This window comes from Lycorma delicatula, chromosome 1, assembly GCF_047948215.1.
Source record: "Lycorma delicatula isolate Av1 chromosome 1, ASM4794821v1, whole genome shotgun sequence".
In the NCBI taxonomy this organism is placed as follows: Eukaryota; Metazoa; Arthropoda; class Insecta; order Hemiptera; family Fulgoridae; genus Lycorma; species Lycorma delicatula.
Window position 1 is genome coordinate 2,948,548 of NC_134455.1, and position 22,119 is coordinate 2,970,666.

Genomic DNA, 22,119 nt, shown 5'->3' on the forward strand with positions numbered 1-22,119 from the left:
ATAAAAAGAAACTGATACAGTAACTTCCATAAATATTTCACAAATTTCAAAGGGAAATTGTATAAATCTATTTACATTACTGAAAAGTGCTTATTATTTACTAGTATTAACTAGTAAACAGTTAATTGATGCTGAAATTACCACGTATTTTTCAGAAACTAAAATAGGATGACAGTGAAAGTATTTATTTGGTAAATCGCACTAGTAAGAATTAAAATAACAATGTTTGCTTTTTATCATGCTAAAATTACTAAAAATTAACGAACTTGATTATTGTACACAAAATAAATTATAATTTTAACATCTTTATTATTTTAATAACAAAACATGTTAAAAATAAAAATTTTGTGTTTTAAACATTGTCAATGATGTGTGTTGTCGGTTGGCAATTCTGAGTAACAACAAGGTTCCTTTTCCAGTGTAGGTCTTCCTACGGATAAGATGGCTGTAACGTAAGTATTTTGATACTTTTTTATCTGTAATAATCTAGAATTATTTATTATCCTAATAGCTGGGTGTATTTGTACATTTAATAAGGAGTTTTAATAAAAATAATTAACCACTATAAGTGCTATATTTCCTACTTCGTGTAATATTTCTCTTATGCCTTAACCTACTGTCTCTGAACTATCTGCTACACTACCAAAATTGCTTGTTCACGATTTTGTTCTCTGGTTCTCTCCTTTTTTAATGATACACCATTAATTAATTTGCACATAGAGTTCTTACATTTGTAAGAATGTAGGATTCCTATTTACTAGGGAAACTGTATTCGATGTACACATGGTTTTATGTTATTAGCTGCATCCAAGTGAGACTCAATAATTTCTCCAATATTTGCTTTTCTTACGTCAAAGTTTTAAGTCATATTAGTTTATCCTATATTTATTATTTTCGGAAGAAAGTTTCATGTTTTGAGAGAAAAGAAAACCGCATATAAGAAATCCCATTTTTTATGCCTTGCTCAATGAGCTGCTTTCCCATGATCAAAGTGTTAATATTTTAAACAGAAAGTTGTAAAATGCCATCATAGATATATTTGAATCCATTATCAATTAAATAAAATTGTAAACATATTAGTGGATTTTTAGAGTTAGCTTAAAATAGTGAACTATGTCAATAAATTAACAAACGTATTCACAGACTTTTCAAAACTTCATGACAAACCAGTAAATTTTTAGACATTCACTAGCTTGTGCATACAATTTTTTTACAGCAGTTGTAACTTTCCCTATTATAACTATGATTATAATATTCATTACCCGATGGTATTATTGATTTGTGATAAGATTAACATTAAATAAATATTGTAGAATTTATTCCAAAAAAGTGTGATTTGCACTTAAATTTTAGAAAAAATTACATGTTTTTTTCTGAACAATCTTTATATGGACATTTCAGAAATGGGTTTTTTAATATGCCACTATGGTAAAAGAAGAAAAAGTAGCTCTAACCAGCAAAACAGAATTTTGCCATCTGTATTGTTTTGTTAGAGCCAAATTAATAACTAAGATTTACAAAATCAAATGCTTCTACTGGAAGAGCATTTTAAACTTCTGTATTCACACTAATATACAGTCTTGCAAAGTTGAGTTTTTTGTTTTCTCTTTAACATTTAATATTGAGTTTTAACATTCATTTATTTTCTAAATATGTGCCATTTATTACTGAATTCATCTTAGTTAAGCTACGTAATAATTTCTACTTAAACTGTTAAATCGTGAAAATTTTATTTGTGCTTAAAATTCTAGTCACTTTTCGTTATACTGAATGGAATGTAAATGAAAAACTTAATATTGCTTGTAAAAGTTTTGTATGTTGTTTCCTTTTCTCCCCTGCCTCTAAACTGTTATGTATTGATATATATTCTATGAAATTGTTTGTAAACTATAAGGAAAGAGGTCTCATAAGTCAAAGACATTGAATTTAATAGATTGTTGCAAACAGGTAGTAACCCACTTATTAAGAATCTGAAGATTGACCCTCAAGAATCATGTAATTAATTTCTGTTTACGGCATCATGTTCATATTATCAGGTTTTTCGTACAGCAGATGTGAGATTACATTATCAGAGTTTATTTTTTTGTCTGAAGATGAATCCTTGAGTAGTTTTTGTATGAACAGTGTTTTACCAAAATTGAAAAAAAGTAGGTTTAGATTGTGGAAATCAAATGACATTAAATGAAGAAAGAGAAGTATTTTGTCATAAAAGAATTAATAGTTGATTCTTACTGGAAAAAATTACAAAAAAAGTGTTACAAAATATATTTAATATATTCCATCAAAATCATAATTTAACAAAAACACAAGATTTTCCATTTTTTGTGCCCTTTGTATTGCTGTGTCAAGACTTCTGTTAAAATGAGTTTGGCATATCTTTTCATATTCAGCATGGCAGTAAAGAGAATTTATTTGTTAGTTTCAATTCATGATAGTGAAACTTTATTAGCAATAATCAAACTAAATTTTCACTCATCTCTACTATTATTAGTGACTGTTATAGATCTTATAATCATTTGAAAGTTACCAACAGTTGATCACTCAGTAAACTTTTATCAAACTGGACACTAGATACTTTGGCTAATGTACCTAGATATGGTAACTTAAAGCACCATTTAGTCTGCCAACTGGCCAAATTCATGTTCTGCTCATGTTTGTCCGATCCATGTCTGTCTTCAATTTTTTTTAAACCTGGTGGTCTATTATAAAAAAAAATTATAAATCTTCATTGGGTTAAAGGTTATTTATTGATGAATATGTTAAACTTATCTAAAATGTTTCACCATTCAGTATCACATGGAATGACTGTAGGTGATTTAAATCAAAAACTGCCCCAAAGTTCATAATATTTTTTAAGACCATTCCTCTATTTTAAGTATGCTATATTGTTTATAGTATAATCTTACTACAAATATAAAAGAACATCAGTAGTCTATTTCTGTCTATTATTATAGCATCGTGCTATTTATGTAGTAGCTCTTCAGGTAGTTGAATTTAGTGTTTTTGTTTAGAATATAAAAATAAACAACAGATTGTGTGATTAAATTTTAGGACCTGTGTCACAAACAGTTTGATAAATATTATAATGGTCAGTTCTGTGCTTTTGATAGAATAGAATTGATTTGTAAAACAGCTATATTAAACTAATAATGTTTGGTTTGAGTGTGGGAGGTAGCTAGAAAAGAAGTGATTATTTTTCCAGAACAAAAGTTAATTTACTACCATTGTATTAATAGCCAGATAAATGACATGACATTATTATGGTGATTTTACTTTATATCTGGGTGTAGATTTGAAAACCCTTTATCAATTAAAAGAGTTTTGTTTTTATTGATTTTCAAGTGGACTTTATTGATTTTCAACCCAACAGTGTTGGGTTGTTCAGCTAGTGAACTAAGTAACTCCCCCTTCATGGTCCAATTAGATAAGTATGATACGTGTGACATGTTGGCCAGTCTATAAAAGACAAATTCTTTTATAGACATGTGGTTTTGTCTTTTATAGACATCCATTCCTAGTCATGTGGTTTGTTGAACCCTACCACCTGCTCTAAACAGATGATTGAAGTACATCTGTATCCACCATTTAGTATTCAAATCTGTATAAAAGGAACTAATTTTTTCTAAGATTTGAACCTCAGAAACTTCACTTTCAAAAAACAGCTGTTAACTGGTTTGCAACAATGAGTTAACCTCTAAACCAGCCAATGAGCTAAATTCTTCTAGGGTTCTAAGAAAAATAATTATTTTTTAGAGCATGTGATAATACTGAAAATATTGAATCATAATAAAATCTATTGTTTCATTAATGAGATTAAAGATTAAAGAAGATTTACAATAAATCTAATATCAATTAGATATATTTTATATCTAATATAAAATAATTTTATATTATTTTAATATAAAAATCAATTTTATGAATTGATTAAAGATAATAACACATTTAGATCTTAAAAGTTTGTAAAAAGATCAAATTGTGAAAATATATCATTTGTAAAAAATATCAATCTATATTGTGTAAATTGTTATTTTTCCATGTTAAAGAGTGATAAGAATATATGTTTTTAATTAATGTATTCCGGTTTTTTTGTACTTTTTTTCTGTAAGTAATTATTAATTTTTTGTAAGACCTTTTTTGAGTTTATTAATATAGGTTCTCCCGAACAAAATTTTAAACTATCACAATCCAGAGGGATTATGAGGGGGAGAGCTTCTGTTTGAATTGTCTCCCCTTCTGCTTTTCCAGTTTTCTTAACTTTAAACCATTTATCCTTGTAAATAAGCATAGGGATTATTTCTGTTGTCTCCTTAGCTTCATTGTGTGGCTTTGCACTCTGTTAGCTGGTGGGGAAGATCTTTATCAGTGCTCAAAGTAGTAGAATTTAACCTATAGGAGATTGCATAAAATAAAAGTATAATTTATTTTTAGTGAAAAATATTAATTAGTTTTATCTTTTATAGGAAAAAGAAAGAAGCTGCTGCGCCCAAACAAGAAGGTGTATCTCCTGCAAAAAAGGATGAGAAACCTAAAAAAGGTGCTATTGGTAAAAAATTACCAGCTGTCCCAGAATCAATTCTAAAAAGAAGAAAATCCAGAGATTCAACTAGAGCAGCCTTGTTACGAAAGGCCATTAAGGTAAATTTTATGTACATATATTTTAAGTAAAATCAATGATCCAAGCAATCCTGTTACCTGTTGGTAACAGGATCCTATTGTTTTATCCTGTTGGTAAAACTGGCATTTTTTTAAGAAGGCTACTAATTAATATATCAAGTGCACTTTTAGTTTTATGTGTTTAAGTAGTATTTAATCATTCATTGATCTCTCATTGTTATCTTTCATTATTTTTCTTGTGAATTATTACAGGCAATAATAGTAAGTTGAGATAGAAACATTTCTTTGATGGATTGTTGATCATTGCATGATAATAAGAAAGGTTATAATCACACACTTATTGTTACAAAAACTTATTATAGCTTATATAAAACTGAAATTGAACAGGAATATAATAGGAAATTCATATTTTACACAGATTAAAAAAATAACTTTTTTGTTGGTATAATTCAAGATACTCTGAGAAAAGTTGCCCTGAACCTAGAATTCTCGTTCATATTTTGCTTTGTTAATAATTTGTTTTTAACATTTTTTAAAATGTACTATTTCTTTCAAAACTATGACACACAAAATATTTATAAAGTGCATGGGGAATGACAGGAAACAAGTTTATGCCATGCCCATCCCATAATATATTCAATCTCTAAAAAATAAATTCTGTTAGACACGATTATTATAGTCAAAAGCCTCAACAGCAGTGTACTTCACTGCTTGCATGATCGATGCTCTCATTTGATTCTGTGATGTTGAATCTACAGTTAAAGCGAAGGAAAACATTTTTTGTAATATGAATATTGATCTGCTTTTATGTTCTACCTATTCATCTGTTTGAACACATTAATAAAAAACAATGTCAAAATTAATAAGTGGTTAACAGTGAAAAACAAGTAATTTTATAAAATTAACGTATAAATTAGCTTCAGCCTTTTATGAAAATTCTTTGATCAGTTCAAACAAATGATGTAATCAGTGCCTGTCTTTGTCCTTGCTGTATGCACAAATAAAAATTAAAAAAACTTTATAGTTAGGTACTACTGTATAGCAGCATCAGGCATAGGGACACAACATAGGGTGCATGTTACTCATCAATGGCACTTGCAATTTTTATAGCAGTTTTAAAAATTATTAAAGGAAACAAAATTGAATGAAATTCTACGCAAACATTGTAACAATAAAATATTAAATAAAGTTTGTTATCAATTATATTGATTGCTTGGTGTAATTAATTGGCAATTTTAAATGAGAGATAAAGCTTAATTGTATAATTTTTGAAATATGATTAGTTATGATAGTTGCTGACAGCAATCATTTAAAGTTTTGTACTATTGAAGTAAGTTAAACATTAACTGGCACTTGTCTGTTAGTTCTCACCTAACACAATATGTCAGAATAACATAATGCTTAATTTGTTTGCTAACCTTATTTTTATTGATAATAATCTTAGATAACACTGATATGTTTCCTAACATGCAATAGATGATTTTAATCTGTTTGATGCTGAAAACTAATATAAACTCAGAATCTTTCTATCACCCACCGTTTTTGAAAAGGTTTTAAATTTTAAGTAAAGGATTTTTTTAATTTTTCAGTGTATAGTTAGCATTTGAAGCTCCTATATTGTATTTTGTTAGCTCATTTTTTATTGTTTAACTTTGTTAACATAATTCGTAAGCTATAAATAAACAATACTGGACTAAGGATTAAATCATATCATAGTCACAAATTATGACATCATATCTAATACTGAAGAGTGAGCCTTCATGGATAAGATTAATCATGTCTGTGCAGGTCAAAACATGTAGCTGAAAACACAGTTGTGTTGTTTGTATTAAGCAGTGGATTTAGGAATGAATTAATTTTGTTCAGTCTTATTGCTGTCTTAAGTTTGTTAACAGTGCAGGTCATAATGCCTTGAAATTGTGTAAATGATGTGGTTGCCTTTTGTTATTTATGTGGAGAGTTTATTGCAAAATCAAATGGAAAAAACATTACACCTTCAATTAAAAAAGGTATCACTTGTACTTTCACTGTAAAATTGGTGATCAGGACACGACATGGGCTCCTTATATAGTAAGCGCTAATTGTTCTGTATATTTAATAGGATGGCTGAAAGGTACATGGAAGGCTTTGCCATTTGGTGTGAATCAAAGGATCATATAACCGATTGTAACATTTGTTTAACAAGTGTATCTGGAATTTCAAAAAAATCTAAACATACTGTAAATATCCTTCATTGCAATCTGCAATCAGGTCTGTACCTCACAGTGAAATTATTCCAGTTCCTGAGTCACCTGTGAATGTAGGTTTCGAAAGCAGCGATAAAAAATCAGGCAGTACTGAAGAACAATGATTTTGTTTTTGAATTATCTCAAATAAGCCACATCTTATATCACAAGGTGAATTAAATGACTGTTACAGATTTAAATTAAATTTATCAAAAAATCAAGTTGAGCTGTTTATGATCAAGACTACAAGGTTTGAATTTACTTTAAAAAAAAATTAAAAAATTTCAGGCTTTTGAAGCCAGCAAAAAGAACTTGCTCAGTACTTTATTGATGAAAATAATTTGGTTTATTGAAAGAATATTGATGAACTTATGTTGCACTTAGAATAAGTTCATAAACCTGAGGACTGGTGCCTTTTCAGAGATTTGGCCAAGAATAGTTTAAAAGTGGTTCTAACTACACAATGTAACAAATATCCTTTAATACCAATCGCTTATTGTATTAATTTGAAAGACATACGATGTGATAAAAGACATTCTTGAAAAAATGAATTGTAAAAAACATAGCTGGAACATATGTGGCAATTTGAAAGTTATAGCTATTTTATTAGGCATGCAGTTAGGCTGTACTAAGTACATGTGTTTTCTTTGCGAATGTGACAGCCGAGCTAGGGATAAACATTATGTTAACAAAGAGTGGAAGAAACGAAGACAACTTAACTCCAAATGGGAAAAATATTATTCATGAGCCTTTAGTAAACCCAAAATAATTTTTATTTCCTCTCCATTTATATGGAGAGGAAATAATGAAAAAATTTGAAGTGAAACTAGGATTAATGAAAAAAATTGTAAAAGCAATAAATAAGGATAGTCCTGAATTTTTGTACATCAGGCAGAAATTTCTGAATGTAAGTGAAGGAAAAATTAAAAAAGGAATATTTTTTGGTTCAAAGATGGTGTATTTAACTCAAAGTTAAATAATGTAGATAGTGTAATTTGGGCTTTATTTAAAGATGTTTGCAAACATTTTGTCCGCAAACAAAAATCCAACAATTACCCCAATATTGTTAATCTACTTCATACAGAGCTATATGATGTAATGTATATTTGAAAATACATTTCCTCCACTCGCATATGGATTTTTTCCTGGGCAACCTTGGAGATGTAAGTGACTAAATACAGTGAACATATCTACAAAGACATTTTGGTTTTGGAAAGTTGCTATAAAGGGAAATGGAATACTAATATGCTAACCGATTACTATTATATGTTAATTCGGGATATGCTATTTATAACAGAAAAGCATCAGCGAAATCATTCTAACACAGGTATGGCCATGCAAAATTATAAATTTTACCGATTTTAACTATATTTTCCCTTAATTTATTTTGAAGCATAATTTATTTAAAACTAAGGGTGATAGAAAAATTGTATTTACAGATTTGTAATGTACGCATAAAAGCAATTCAAGAAATAGTATCACACTTTAAAGAAAGAGAAACATTAAAAAAAATTTTTTGTCTATCCGTGTAATTATTATATCATGTAAAGTAAATATTTTCAATTTTATTGTAGGTTTTCCATATTGTGATAATGCGATTCTGAATTATTACCTGAAAACTTGTATTTTTTGCTTTCAGTGTTATTTGGTTTTACTTCATGTTAGTCTCCCGGCATTTAATATTTATGGTTAGATAAGGTTAGTGAGTGTTAAGCAACGTTTGATTAGGTTTTATCGATGCTTTAGGTTGGTCGCCAACCAGCAAGCACCCATTAATGTTCTATTAGATTCTTGTATTAGTTTTTTTAAATTTAATTGAACAATTTAGCTATTCTATTAGTAATATTTTTACTTTTTTCCCAGTAGTTAAATGAATTCTATCAACCTCATTTAAATTATCCACAGTCTAATTCTTAGTCGTTTTTGTAATTTTTGCTTCATCAAATATTATCTGTTTTTAGAAAATATAATACAGAAATGTTTCATTAGTCATTTTATAATTGCTTTTTTAATTCATATTGCCCTTAAGGATGCTAAAAATGGGAAGCTGTTAGCACTCCAAACTTATGGGATAAATGAAATATTTTAATCCTGGTATTATTAGGGCGTTACAGCAGTTATATAACTGTTTTGTTAAACTCTGTTAATTAAAATAGAACTTTAACTCATGAAAATCATTCAGCAGCTAACTCGCTGTTATACACTGTGTTTTATCGATTGTTGTAGTTTATTTCATATAATTTTTAAGGTTATTGTTATTTTGTCCACAAGAATTGTCTTTATTAAATTTTTCCATTTTACAGAAAAGAAGCTCTTATTATAAGAAGAAAGTTGAAATCTTTAAACGAGCTGAAAGGTACATCAAAGAATATCGTAGCAAGGAACGTGATGAAATTCGGTTAGCTCGCCAGGCCAGAAATAAGGGTAATTATTACATTCCTGGTGAAGCAAAACTTGCATTTGTCGTTCGAATTCGAGGGTGAGTTATGTTCATTAACTAAAAAATTATAATCTTTTATGAAGGTTGTTTGTCAAGGTTACATAACAGATTGTAAGAGTAAACAAATTATTTATATGAGAAACTGAGGTTTATAGTAGAATTTTTTCTTTTTCATATTTCATTTCAGTTACCAAAATAATTAACTATGTTAGGTAGGTATGCTTTGAAAAATTGTTGACTCAAATAGTAACAGTTAATTTTCTGAAACTTCAAAATTAAACTCCAAACAATGAAAGTATGACTGACTTATTTCAATTAAAACAACAGAAGAGGCAAATTTTTTTTCGCAAATGAAACATCCGTATAAATGTGGTCATAGGAGTGCTATATAAATGTGTAATTACTTAATTGAATTTTAGTTCAGGTTCACAAGTAGGCTAGGCTACTACCTCCTAATTGTAATTGATCTGATTTACTGAACCTTAATCGTTGAATAAAAGCGCTTAAGATTAACAAAAATGGTTAAATGACAAGAAAGATATAACTAAAGAAGTCACTTAATGAGTGAAAATCACTCCATTTAAAAGTTAATTTCCAGATCGGCTAAGATTTTATGGTTTTACTAGGCCAAAGTAAGCTCCAGACATAAAGCACAGTAATTTTATGCAGATTATTGTGATTTTGATTGAACTTAATATAACTTTAAGAAAAAGGAGATTATTTAAATTTCTGCAAACCTTAAAGAAGTGTAAAATTTGCCAAAATGCCCATTTAAACTGCACAAAAAATGGAACATCCTAAAGATAAAATAACCTGTTTTCAACTATGTGGTAAACTACTCTGTCAGAATATAAAAAATAGGTTTTACTAGTAACATTTTATTTTTGTTGTGGGTGATCAGTATAGAATTGTTAATGGGAGGGTAAGGTCAGAGGCCTAACTTCACCAAATAGGCAATAAAGCTGTTGGGCTAGTTGTGCAGTTACTAGATAAGAAATTGTCTCAGAGTCGGTCCACAGATAGATACTAAGGATGTGCTAGCTTTCAGGTCCTCGAGAACCTGAAACCTTACGTTTCAGAGTGAGAGTATCAGATCTATACCCGCTGAAAGAATGAATGAGACTGGTGAGGGTTAAAATAAGAGCAATCTACCAATACCCCTATTACCTTGGCCTAACAGCCATGTGAATTAACTTCATATTCATAATATAAAATGCAGTTAGCATTATTGTTTTACTGTCACTAGCTCCTTACTATATACTTCTGTCCGATTTTAAAAACTAATTAAGAGTTTCTTTGAAATCTTTACGTTAGCACTTTCTGGTGAGAGTGATTGAAATTGCATCTCAAACTCAGCATAGTAATATGAACTAATTTTGCATATTAAGACTTCTTTTTTTAGAGGTTATGCAATTAACCCGTAATTGCAGGTATCTCTTTTTAAGAACATGTATAGAAATGTATTTTAAAAATAAATAAAATTTTATTTTATTATGAAACTTAATATCAGATGCAAGGTTAAATTCATAATATATTATTTAATAATGTTATCCCTATTTTTCCTTCAAATTAAACTGACATTCTGTGGTGCAATTAACGCTTAATTAAAAACTAAACTGTAATATTAATGAATCATGAGACTATAAGTTGTTCCACATTTTATTTTAATATACACAACTACTTGTACAATAATATTGAGTGTATTTATTATGTAGTATTGCATATACATTAGTCTTAATTTTGTGGTTATTGACTCAATTTTGTACACGTTTTCATTCATAAAATTGTTACACTTCAACAGGAAAAAAGTTACAAGAACAGTCAGGCTGGGTCTGTTGGACCCAAAAAATAAAACCGTAAAACAAATATTAAATGTATTAAAAAAAAGGTTAATATCTAATGAGGTAAAAGATTTCATTAGATAATACTATTTCATTTTGAGAAGGTTAACTATTTTATTTTCAAAGAATTTCTAAAAAAGTTTTTTTTTAGTAAAAATTAAGTACTTTAAAACACATTATTTAAAGAATGAAAATCTCCTATTCTGATGTCAAGTTCATATTTTCAAAGGAAACATGTAATGTTATAATTTGACATAGATTAGAAGAGAAATACATAATAAATAAGATACTTATCAGTAAATTCTTTACTTTTCAAAGCAGTCTCCACACACACCATCTCCATGTGTGTCTGACACAACCACACCTTTTACTTATTACAGAAATAGTTGTTTTTATTGTGTTTTATTATAGGACTAGCCATAGTTATTATCACATTGATAATTTTGTTTTGTGGAGTCGATCAAAATATATTTGTAAATTTGATTAAGTCAATTAAGGGATTGTTGAAAAACAATTTCCACAATTCTAGTAGTGTTTTTACATTTATTGTACGTCTCACACTGCCCAGTAAATACATGGAGGCTATATTATGTCATCTGCTTCTGACATTTTGTGGGAAAACTTATTTTCTCCGCTTGGTGTGTTTACCCAAACAGCAGAAGCATGTGACGGCATCATTGTATCTGCATCTGCTTCACTGGTCAAAGTGGTCATCGTATTCGCTAAATCAGTTAAAAGTTCAAATCAGTTGTCAAATTCACTTGTCTTCATATACAATTCTGTGAATTTCACTAATTGAAAATTGTGTGCCTACAATTTTTCAAACGTTATCAAAACATCAATATAGTTTATACTAATCACAATACATTACACTACTGGCTAAAGTAACACATACAACACTAAACACTAAAATACTATATTTGACACAGATTAAAATTAGAAACAAGAACGGTTGAACTGGATCTTTCAAGTCCACGTGTGATTTCCTGAATTGTTTGTTATTCACAGACTAACACAATATAAGTTGCTGGATTATGACATAAGCAGCCTCTTGCAGGTATTTTGGGAAGGTTTGAGTGATCAATTCAAAACAATAATTGAAAATTAAAACTTCTGGGTCTCAGAGACCCAGCCTGATCATTTTAGGGTTAAAAGAACAAAAATAGAAGCTCACAGAAAAAAAGAACATAGGCACAAATATTTGAATGTTTTGTACAAAAAAAGGAAAATTATAATTTATAATGTTAATTTAAAGCCTTTGTGGTAAACAAATATAAAAAATTAAATTAGTTGTTGCAGTTAAATTAAAGCATTGTTACAGTTGTTAATGTTGCACCTTTAAATTTGCTAATACTGTTTGATTTAAATAGCTGTACCAAGTTATGTCTAATGACGACCTGTACATTACAAAAATCCTATGTGCTAAATTGGTTATTGCCAGTTTTCAGGCTGATTCAGCCAATTGTATAAAAGAAGTTATGTTTCATCAATTTAAAATAAAGTAAATGATTATTTCCTCATTATGTTAAAAATTTCTTAGAATAATCATGTAAAACAAATGAAATGTTTCGTTTGTTATAGTAGATGGTATGTTTAAAAATGTTTCAATTGATTGTATGCTAGGAAGATGAGTGATATACTTACTTTGCCAATATTGTTCTTCATTTGTTTTTCTTTTTATTTTTATTAAAGGCTGAAATTTTCTTATTTTTTTTAGAGTTAACCAAGTTTCTCCAAAAGTAAGAAAAGTTCTTCAGTTATTCAGATTAAAACAAATCAATAATGGAATCTTCTTAAAACTGAATAAGGTATGAATTATCACTTTTACTAGCAATTTCATACAATTACAGTGTTATATTTTACTAATTTTTAAACTATGAGGGTTGTCTGAAAATGTTTGAGCCTCAACATGAAGATGGTACCACTCGTCAGCAAAAGTTAGGTAATATATTCACGCATGCGTTGAAAGGTACTCATTAAAATTTCAGCCATTTTGGGCGCTCAGTTGTTTTGAGTAAGTCATTGTGAGTGTTTTTGTGAAAATGAAAATAATCAAATATCATGTCATGATTAAATACTGGCATTTGAAGGACAATACACCTATACAAATTAAAACTGAGTTGGAACTGTTTACGGGCTCTTCCATTATTTGTCATCATGAAAAAATGGGCGTACCGGCTTGGTTAATGATGAGCGTTCGGATGATCAAAAACTGCAACCACCACTGATATTATTGAAAAAGTTCACCAAATGGTACTGGATAACCGATTAATTAAGATTAGAGAGATAGCAGAGGCTATGGGCATATCAAAAGAACATGTGTGACAATACATTAACTTAAGAATTGGATTTGCGTAAGCCATCTGCACATCGGATGCTGTGTTTGCTCACTTTGTACCAAAAACGCATTTAAATGAACATTTCCAAGGCCCTGCTGAAGCAGTTGAAGCAAAACAAGTGAGATTTTTTACATCTATTCATAACTGTAGATGAAACCTGGATCCACCATTACACTCTTGAAATGAAAAAACAGCCAAAACAGTGGACTGCAAAGGTGAACCTGCTTTGAAAAAGATGGTTCCATTGTCCAGGAACATGATTGCAACTGTTTTTTGGGATAGTAATGGAGTTTTGTTAATCGATTACCTTCAAAAAGGGAAACCAATAATGGAACAGTATTATGCATAATTACTTGACAAGTTGAAGGCAGAAATTGCAAAACTACCCCATTTGAAGAAGAAGAAAGCATTTTTCTATCAGGACAGTGCACTTGCACTCACTTTTGACAGTCGCCATGGCTAAAATTTACAAATTGCGCTGTGAATTGGTTGACTACTCACCATATTCACCAGATCTGGCCCCAAGCGACTTTCTCTTGTTTCCTAACCTTAAAGTTTCGCTTTGAGGAAAGATTTTCATTGGACAAGGAAAATATCTAAATGCCTGTTTTACGGAGAAAGACGCAAAGTACTATTTGGAAGGGTTAAAGACGTTAGAGCATTGCTGGAAAAAGTGTATTTACTTCAAAGGAGTCTATTGCAAATGAAAAATAAAACTATATTTGACAAAAAAAATATGTCTATGTTAGGCTCAAACTTTTCAGACAACTTTCATAGTTTATATTAATAAAATAGGAATTGAGGTTAATAGATTTATTTGTAATTATAATTAAAAACTGCTAATTTGTCAGAAATGTATATTTTAAATCCAACAATAATTAAAAAAAACGTCAAGTGTTGTTGGAAGACAGTTATGCTTTAATGAATATACTAAGAAAAAATTTATGAAAATGTAAAAGAAAGCAATTTCTGAAGATGTACAGGAAGTTGATTTGTTTTTTGTAATAAATGTTATCATAAGGTATTGTAATCCAGATAAAGTTGGTTGTTTTCACTATCAATTTTGTATTGTTTTCGCTACTAGGAAACGTTTCACATAATTAAATTTAAATTGTGTGTTACGCTAAGACTTTCACAGTATATTTTAAGAATGACAAGTCTATTATCATTTGTTAATCATGTGTACATCCTTAGGTTAGTGTAGTCTTTTTTGTTGTTTTTTTATTTCACTTGCCATTAAAGGTAATTCAGCAGTGCCCGGTATTCAAGATGTTAATGTTATTAGCATTCCATTTTCTGTGTGGATTAACATGAAAAAATGTGTTCCTTTTCATTACTCAGGAATAAAATCATCTTTATAACTTTATTAAAGACAAAATACATTTTAGTAATTTGTTAGCTATGTAACCTGTATATGAAGAGGAAAAACTACAAAAAATATGTGTGTGTGTATGTATAAAATATACCATTAAGAGTTTTGATTTGTCTATGGAAATTAATTTGTTTTTCAGGCTACGATTAACATGCTGCGTATTTCTGAACCATATATTACATGGGGGTATCCTAATTTAAAGAGCGTTCGAGAATTAATTTATAAAAGAGGATTTGCTAAAATTAAAGGTCAGCGTATTCCGATTACTTCAAATGAACTTGTAGAGAAAAAATTAGGTGAGTATAGTTTTTTCTTTATTATAGAATCATGTGCTCCCAACAAGTCCATTGTTACAGCAGCTTTTCTGCTGAAACTTTCCAGCTTGTTGAAAATAAATTTTTAGCCTTGAAATCATGCTTTATAATAACATTACAAAGCAGAAAGTAGAGGTTACAAGTAATGGAATACTTTGTATTAGTATGTAGTTTTTTCTGAAAGTGTGTTTGATTACAAGTGAATAGAGAATAGTACTTAGCAAGAGTTAGCCTGTTAACAAGTGTTTAGATCAGAGGTGACCTTTCAGCAGGCAAGCCAAATTTCATAAATTATTCCTGCCGGGCCCCGCACCTAATTTTTTTTGTTAACCCAAACAAGCAAGTGTGCTATATAGCTTCAACCATGTCGTCACTTCCCAGCAGGTGAGATCATTGTCAAATGCTTGCCTGTTCTAATGTAAAAGAAAACAAGAAATAGGTATATTTACTTTTTTGAAGAAAATAAAACATATCTGAGAATCAAACATATTTATTAGATTTTTTTTAATTGAAACGTCTGACTTGGTTTTGTAGAACCAAGGGGGCATCAAAATTGATCTCAACTGGTCGCTACACCTAAACGGTTTTCCAAATCAACATCAGTAAATTGTGATTTTTTTCTCCTACCTCCTGAGCTGGATACTGCAGGATTAAGCTTAGCACAGCTCAGGAGGTTGTCCTTTTAACTCAGACAGGCCTTCCTGTCTGGCACGACAGGTCAGCTTGCCGGTTTGTATCTTCTATTTTTGCCTGGCTCTAACCTTTGAAAGAGGTGGCCAAGCCAAGCCTGACTGTCGTTCCTGGGTCTCACCCCAAAGGCTGGGTCTCGGTCTTTATGCCTCATGCCTCTACCATGTACGCTCCCTAGAGAGCGCTGTGGCGGGTCTGGGTCCTTTCATTCCTGCAAGGGGTTTGGAATCGCCCTTCTTCTGCAGTGTGTGTTATTGTCTGTAGAGCTATCCATCACCCCTCGCCATTTCATTCTCCTCGTTGTTCAGCATGGTTTCAATTAAATTATCAGCTGTGAAAGGTCCGGTTATTTGAGTGCACCGGTGATGCTTGTCTTCCCACTGTTGATAGTCGAACATGACATGTTCAGGGATGTCTGCTTCTTCATAACGGCAGAGGTCATTTTCTGCCCTTCTTCCGTATAGGTACGCCCTGAACACACCATATCCTGTCAGTAGTTGGGTCAACCAGTAGTTCAGTTCTCTGAACTTAACGATTGACCCACAAGTTAATCTGCGTTATAAGGCGATGAGTCCATCGCCCTGTTGAAGGTTGATTCCATTACCCTTGCCACTCCTGTAACATTCGTCTCTCGTGCTTCAGTATTGTGCATTCCTTCTACATTCTTCCTCATGTGGGCCACTGTTGAAGAGGAGGCATACCAGCCAAAACTGGTGTAGCCTCAGTCGAAACCATACTGATACCCCATAGTATCCTCCAAGTATCTTTGTTTAAGCCATCTAATGCCATTATCGATCCCCCTATCCTTGAGGGTCTGGAATATGGCCTCCCAGTGCAGCAAGTTGAATGCATTCTTCACATCCAATAGTATGACCTGTTGATTAGCTGCTTTGAATCTAATACGTGCAGCTTTGGGATTCCTCTGGCTGCCCTCTGATAGCTTCACCTGGTGGCCCAGGCCGTTTTCCTCAGTTGCTCTATTTCAGGGGTCCACCAATATGCGTTACAGGACGGTTGGAATTTGTTGTATACTCTTGATTCACACACGTCCTGTACTATTGCCATGAACTCCATAGCTGTCAGTGCACCTATCAGGCGTGCTGGTATACGCTCACTGAAGCGGGTGCACCCATTCTTAGACACGAGTTTGCGTTCCTTGTGATGCACCCTCGGTGTTGTTCGGAATTCTACAAATAGGTGATCCAAGAGAGATTCTTCCTCCAAAACGTGCCAATCTGTGAACTCATTCACTCTGTCTGCATGCACGAAGGTTAGGTCCAGTGCAGAGGTAGAGGATCCTCTTGTCCACATCATTGCTTTGTTATTTATGCAGAGTAACCCCATGGCAGCTACTCTGTCTCGCAGATGTTGTCCTCTTGCAGTGTCCGTTGTGCCAGCAAATTCAGGTGACTTGGCGTTGAAATCCCCAGCCAGTACTAAGTTGCTATTTCGGTGTCTGGTCATCTCAAAGAAAAAATTATCTAAGAAGTTCAGATACTCCTCCATTCCCGAGTTCAGGGAGCAGTGGCAGGAGAATATGGTCATTTGACCCATATTCGCCCTCACAAATCCTTTCCCAGAACCCGTTGCGATGAGAGGAACTCCCGCCCTCGGTAAGCCTGTCGCGGCATCTTGGTTGTCATCTGTATGCCAAATGGGAATGGAGGAAATCATTACCAGCTGTTCTTACAAGATAATTATGTCTGTGAGTCTACTAAGAGCAACTTCCCAACAGCTGTCTAGTGACCTCCTACTTCTTTTGAATTTATTTGGAGGCACTTCATTTGCAAGTCGAGCAGTCCCTTGTTTGGTGTCCCGCTTGCTCGCAGTTAAAGCAGAGGGACATTCTATCTGTCTTCCTGCACCTGAAATCGAGCGCAACAGTGTGCCTAGCCTATTTTTATCCTTTCTGCCACCAACTTCGCTACTTTGAATGTGGTGACCACCATTGCATTCTGGGTCACCCCGTAGGCTGGGTACGATGAGGACACAGAAACTAGCATTGTCTCCAACTACACCTCTCACGGCTGCTTCTAAACCTGACCTCTGCCTTGTCACGGACAAGGCAGAGGTAGAAGCAGAGGAGGTGGGAAGCAGAGGTAGGTTTCAATGTCCTGAAGGTGGACTATCGTTTTCCTGCCCCTCGACCTGACATCCACCTGTAATTCCATGGCTTTGTCCTTGAGTACTGCGCAGCCTTCTCTGCGTCCCGTACCCGGATGTGCAATTCTTCCTCTGTTCCCTTTCTAAGTGAGAGCACATCGCCTACTTCCCCCTTGGCCACCGTAGTCTTGAAAACCTGTAGAAAGTCTGTATATGATTTTCCTGCCGCTCAGCCCACTACGGTTCCACTCTCTTTAACTGCAGGAGTAGCATGTCCTGCTGGCAGACCTTTCCTGTTTCGCAGTTCGTGTGGCTCTTGCATAAGTACTTGATTTCTCATTTGTGATTTGATGTGCTTCATGTGACTAAAAAGCTCACACGGATAAGTGTTTCCAAGTAGCAAAACCATCGACAGAACTCTGTTGTAAAACGCAGGATATCCTTGTCCAAATACATTTTATAGAACTCACCAAACCAACTTGATGGCATTTCTCCTTTAATTGTGTATCACAACACATTTCACATGTTCTACTTGTAATCTTCCTGGTAATAAATTCACGTCAGTTGCGAATGGCCTTGGCAAATTCACAAAAAAGTGCATGATGATTTTTAAAATCCTGAAATCTGTTTTCTAATTTGAGGTTTAAGTCTGATATCAAAGAAGCACATTTATCTGCCACTTCCTGTGTGGCATCTGGTTGCAATGACAATGTAGGAAAGCGAGTAAAGTTTTTTGTCCTCAACTGCATTTCTGCATTTCATTTGAAATGCAGAAATATTATCATAACATCTTATAATTAATTGATATTTTCCTTATAGACGAGCATTAATGTCATTTAGGTATCTAGTTATACGGACCAGAAATGCAAGGTCACAAACCCACTCTTTGTCTTTTAACTCTGGGATACTTTTTGACTTGCGTGCAAAGAATGATTGTATTTCTTGTTGCAAATCACTTTTTAACATTTTGGCATGGATCAGTCATCTTAGTTGTGCATAAAATATGTCATCATAATCTAAGTTCAAAGACTTTAGAAATTCTTGGAACTGATGGCGATTCAACTTAATGAAGTTCACTATTTTGACGACCACTTTTATGACATGGTCCATTTTGAGGGACTTTGAACATAAATTTTCCTGATGAATAATGCAATGAAAATTTAACATAAGTATTTCCAATTTTGGAAGCCTCATTTTCAATCAATTTTACTAAACCTTCGTTTTTCCCAGCCATTGCTGGAACACCATTTGTTTTATAAGATCAATAAGTTCTTAAGTTGTAACATAAAGTGATTCAATATCGATGTAACTGCCTCTTAACAAATCTCGTGACTTAGTAGTGTCCTTAAGTGAATACAATGCTGCTAATTCTTCTGTCTTTTTAAAATGGACATCATCAACACCCCTGATAAAAATTGCTAATCGGGCTTTATCTGCCATATCTGTGTGCTTTCATCCAATACTAGAGCATAAAATACAAAACTTGGATGCTCAACTTTTCAAATTATCTTCAATACGTTTTCCAACGTTGTCCACATACTAGTAAAATCTGACAAGACAGACTTATTTTTGAGAAATCCTTCTTTTCTGGACATAGAATTTAAACAATGCTCCAAACATTCCTTAACCATTTCACCATCTGAATATGACTTCAATTTTTTGCTAGTATCATGGCTGCTGCATAACTAGCGTTTACATAGTTTGTTGACTCTGAACCTGCTGTAGTAAATATCCTTAGTCGTGCAGAAAATTTTTTTTAAGTCATTTACTTTGTCTTGTCAAAATTACTCTTTGTACTTATCAAACTTATTTACATGTTTAATCTTGTAGTGCCCTCTCTTTCAAAACAGAAACAGATTTGTTGCATATCAAACATATGGGCTCTGTTTTAATTTCTTTGAAAAAATAGTTTACCTGTCTTGAAAACTTCTTAATTATTCTGTGATTCTTCTCTTCTTTAGTCCAATATCTTTACTAGTTGATGCCATGGTAGGTCCTCATTTTTAACTGAAAAATATAAAGCACTACGGTTAATACTAAAGAAACACTGTATTTTGTACTTATTCCACAGAACATATATATCAGAAGTTGAAGTCTCATATTAAATTTTATCAACACCTACCATCGGACAAAATACTAAGTAACCTTGGCCGTTAAATAGCAGGATATTTGAAATAGCTAAAACCTACAAATTTTCCCGAAAATGCACGATATTTAAAATAGCTCAAACCGATGAATTTTTCCAAAAGTGCAAGATATTTCAAATTTCTCTTAGCTATAATTTTAAAATATATGATATGAATGACTCATAATATAATGTTTTTTTGGTAGTGTGTACAATAAAATTTAAGATTTATGTTTATTTGACTCAGCTCCGTGGACTGCAACATGACTCCCGGCGGCTCACAGGCCTCATTTTGCACACCCCTGGTTTAGGTGCTACCAACTGCTAAAAAGCGAGTAGTCCTGTATTCAGGAACTACAGTTCTTCTCTAACAAACAGCTGAAGTTTGCCATCAGTTTTTTGGAAATCCATCTTCTCGATTCTTTTTTCATTTTATTATTAAAATTATGAAACGGTGTTGTTAGAACAGCTACAGCACAAAAAAACAGTCGCTATCACTACTTAGATAAGATATAACCATTTTATTAATCATAATAAAATAAATTATCAGAAAAAATTTCCAATTGGGAAACACTATGAGAGTAATTTTTATATCTTTTAACAAAGTTGTTTTACTGATTTTATCAAAATTGAAACTCCTGAATAATATGACAAAGAACATGGTTTAATACGGTATAAAACTCAAATTTTCCTCCAATTGGTTCATAAGATACTCTTCAGAGATAGCCTTTTACTTGCAATGACATCTGTAGAATTAATGAAAATCCAGAGCTCCTGGATACATGTGTAAAGACAGGAATTAATAGAATAAATAAGAAAATCAGTAACAAAAATGATTGCTTGACCAATTAAGAGACTTGAGCATGTGTATCTGTTTCAAAAAGTCTTCTTGATTTAATACTAATATTTTTTGTTGAACAGTAATGTGTTGAATAATTTGTTTTTAATTTTTTTTTTTCTAGGAAAACACAATATTATATGTGTGGAAGATTTGGTTCATGAAATCTTCACAGTTAGTCCAAAATTTAAGTTTGCTTCCAACTTCCTTTGGCCTTTCAAGGTATTTTATATTTATTGTGTTTTATCTAAAACATTTAGAACTTTTTTAATTGTGTTTAAGTTCAGTTTTGTTTTATGTTTGATGATAAGTTAGTGTATTAAATGGTATGAGCAGTTCTTAGTTAATTATTATCAGCTTCATAATATTATAATTAAACTTATTGTTTAAAAATTAGAAAAATGTTTGTATAGGTAATAGAAGAATATAATTTTTAATTATTAGTAATAATTCGCAAAATAAACAATTAAAATTTTCATTTAAGTAAAACAGTATAATCTGTATTAATTGTGAGTATATTTTATTCATAAACAACAGAGTAAACAAATGAAATGTACCACCAAAAATAAAATGAATAAGTTTCTCACTTATGACATGGTAGTTTACATTAATACTTAGTATTATTTTATAAAAAGGGTTTTGTGTATGCATTATTTTGCATCTATAATCAATTGTGGTTTCACTATAGTGAAGAATGTGTTATTCAGTCAACATAATCTGTTAGGATAGAACATGATTAATTGCATATTAAATCGTTTTTAATTTCAGTTGAACACCCCAACTGGAGGATGGAGAAAGAAGACTAACCATTATGTTGAAGGAGGTGATTTTGGTTGCAGAGAAGATAAGATAAACCTTCTTTTGAGGCGTATGGTTTAATTTTGTATTTCATCTACAGTGTTAATAAAGAAATATTTACAATTTTTTCTTTTGTCATTTCATTTTTATAAAAATTACTTATAACAAGGTACCATCCTAGGTCTATATAAATCTTATTAGGTTTTATACTTATATAGTTAAAATTTTATAAAAATAGCTTCTGATTGTGCATTCATTTATCTATGATTTTGACTCAACGTTTGCTTTGCTCACTCCATAGGTTTATGGTGATTGTATTAATTAATGTTCTTGTTGGCAAGTACTTGTTTACATTATCACGTTCATGTCAGGAATCATATTCAACTCAAAGATTACAATCTTTTTTTTTTTTTAATTAGT

The 22,119-nt window shown here is 31.6% G+C and overlaps 1 protein-coding gene across 1 annotated transcript; it reads left to right on the forward strand.

The window, feature by feature from the left end:
• The first annotated feature begins 302 nt into the window (after positions 1-302).
• On the forward strand, positions 303-21,826 carry RpL7 (ribosomal protein L7). The gene is made up of 7 exons (XM_075359509.1): positions 303-452; positions 4,461-4,635; positions 9,143-9,318; positions 12,838-12,928; positions 14,971-15,127; positions 21,026-21,123; positions 21,670-21,826. Exons 1-7 carry the CDS (start codon positions 442-444, stop codon positions 21,778-21,780), a joined length of 819 nt encoding a protein of 272 aa, XP_075215624.1. The 5' UTR covers positions 303-441; the 3' UTR covers positions 21,781-21,826.
• Positions 21,827-22,119: the final 293 nt, after the last annotated feature.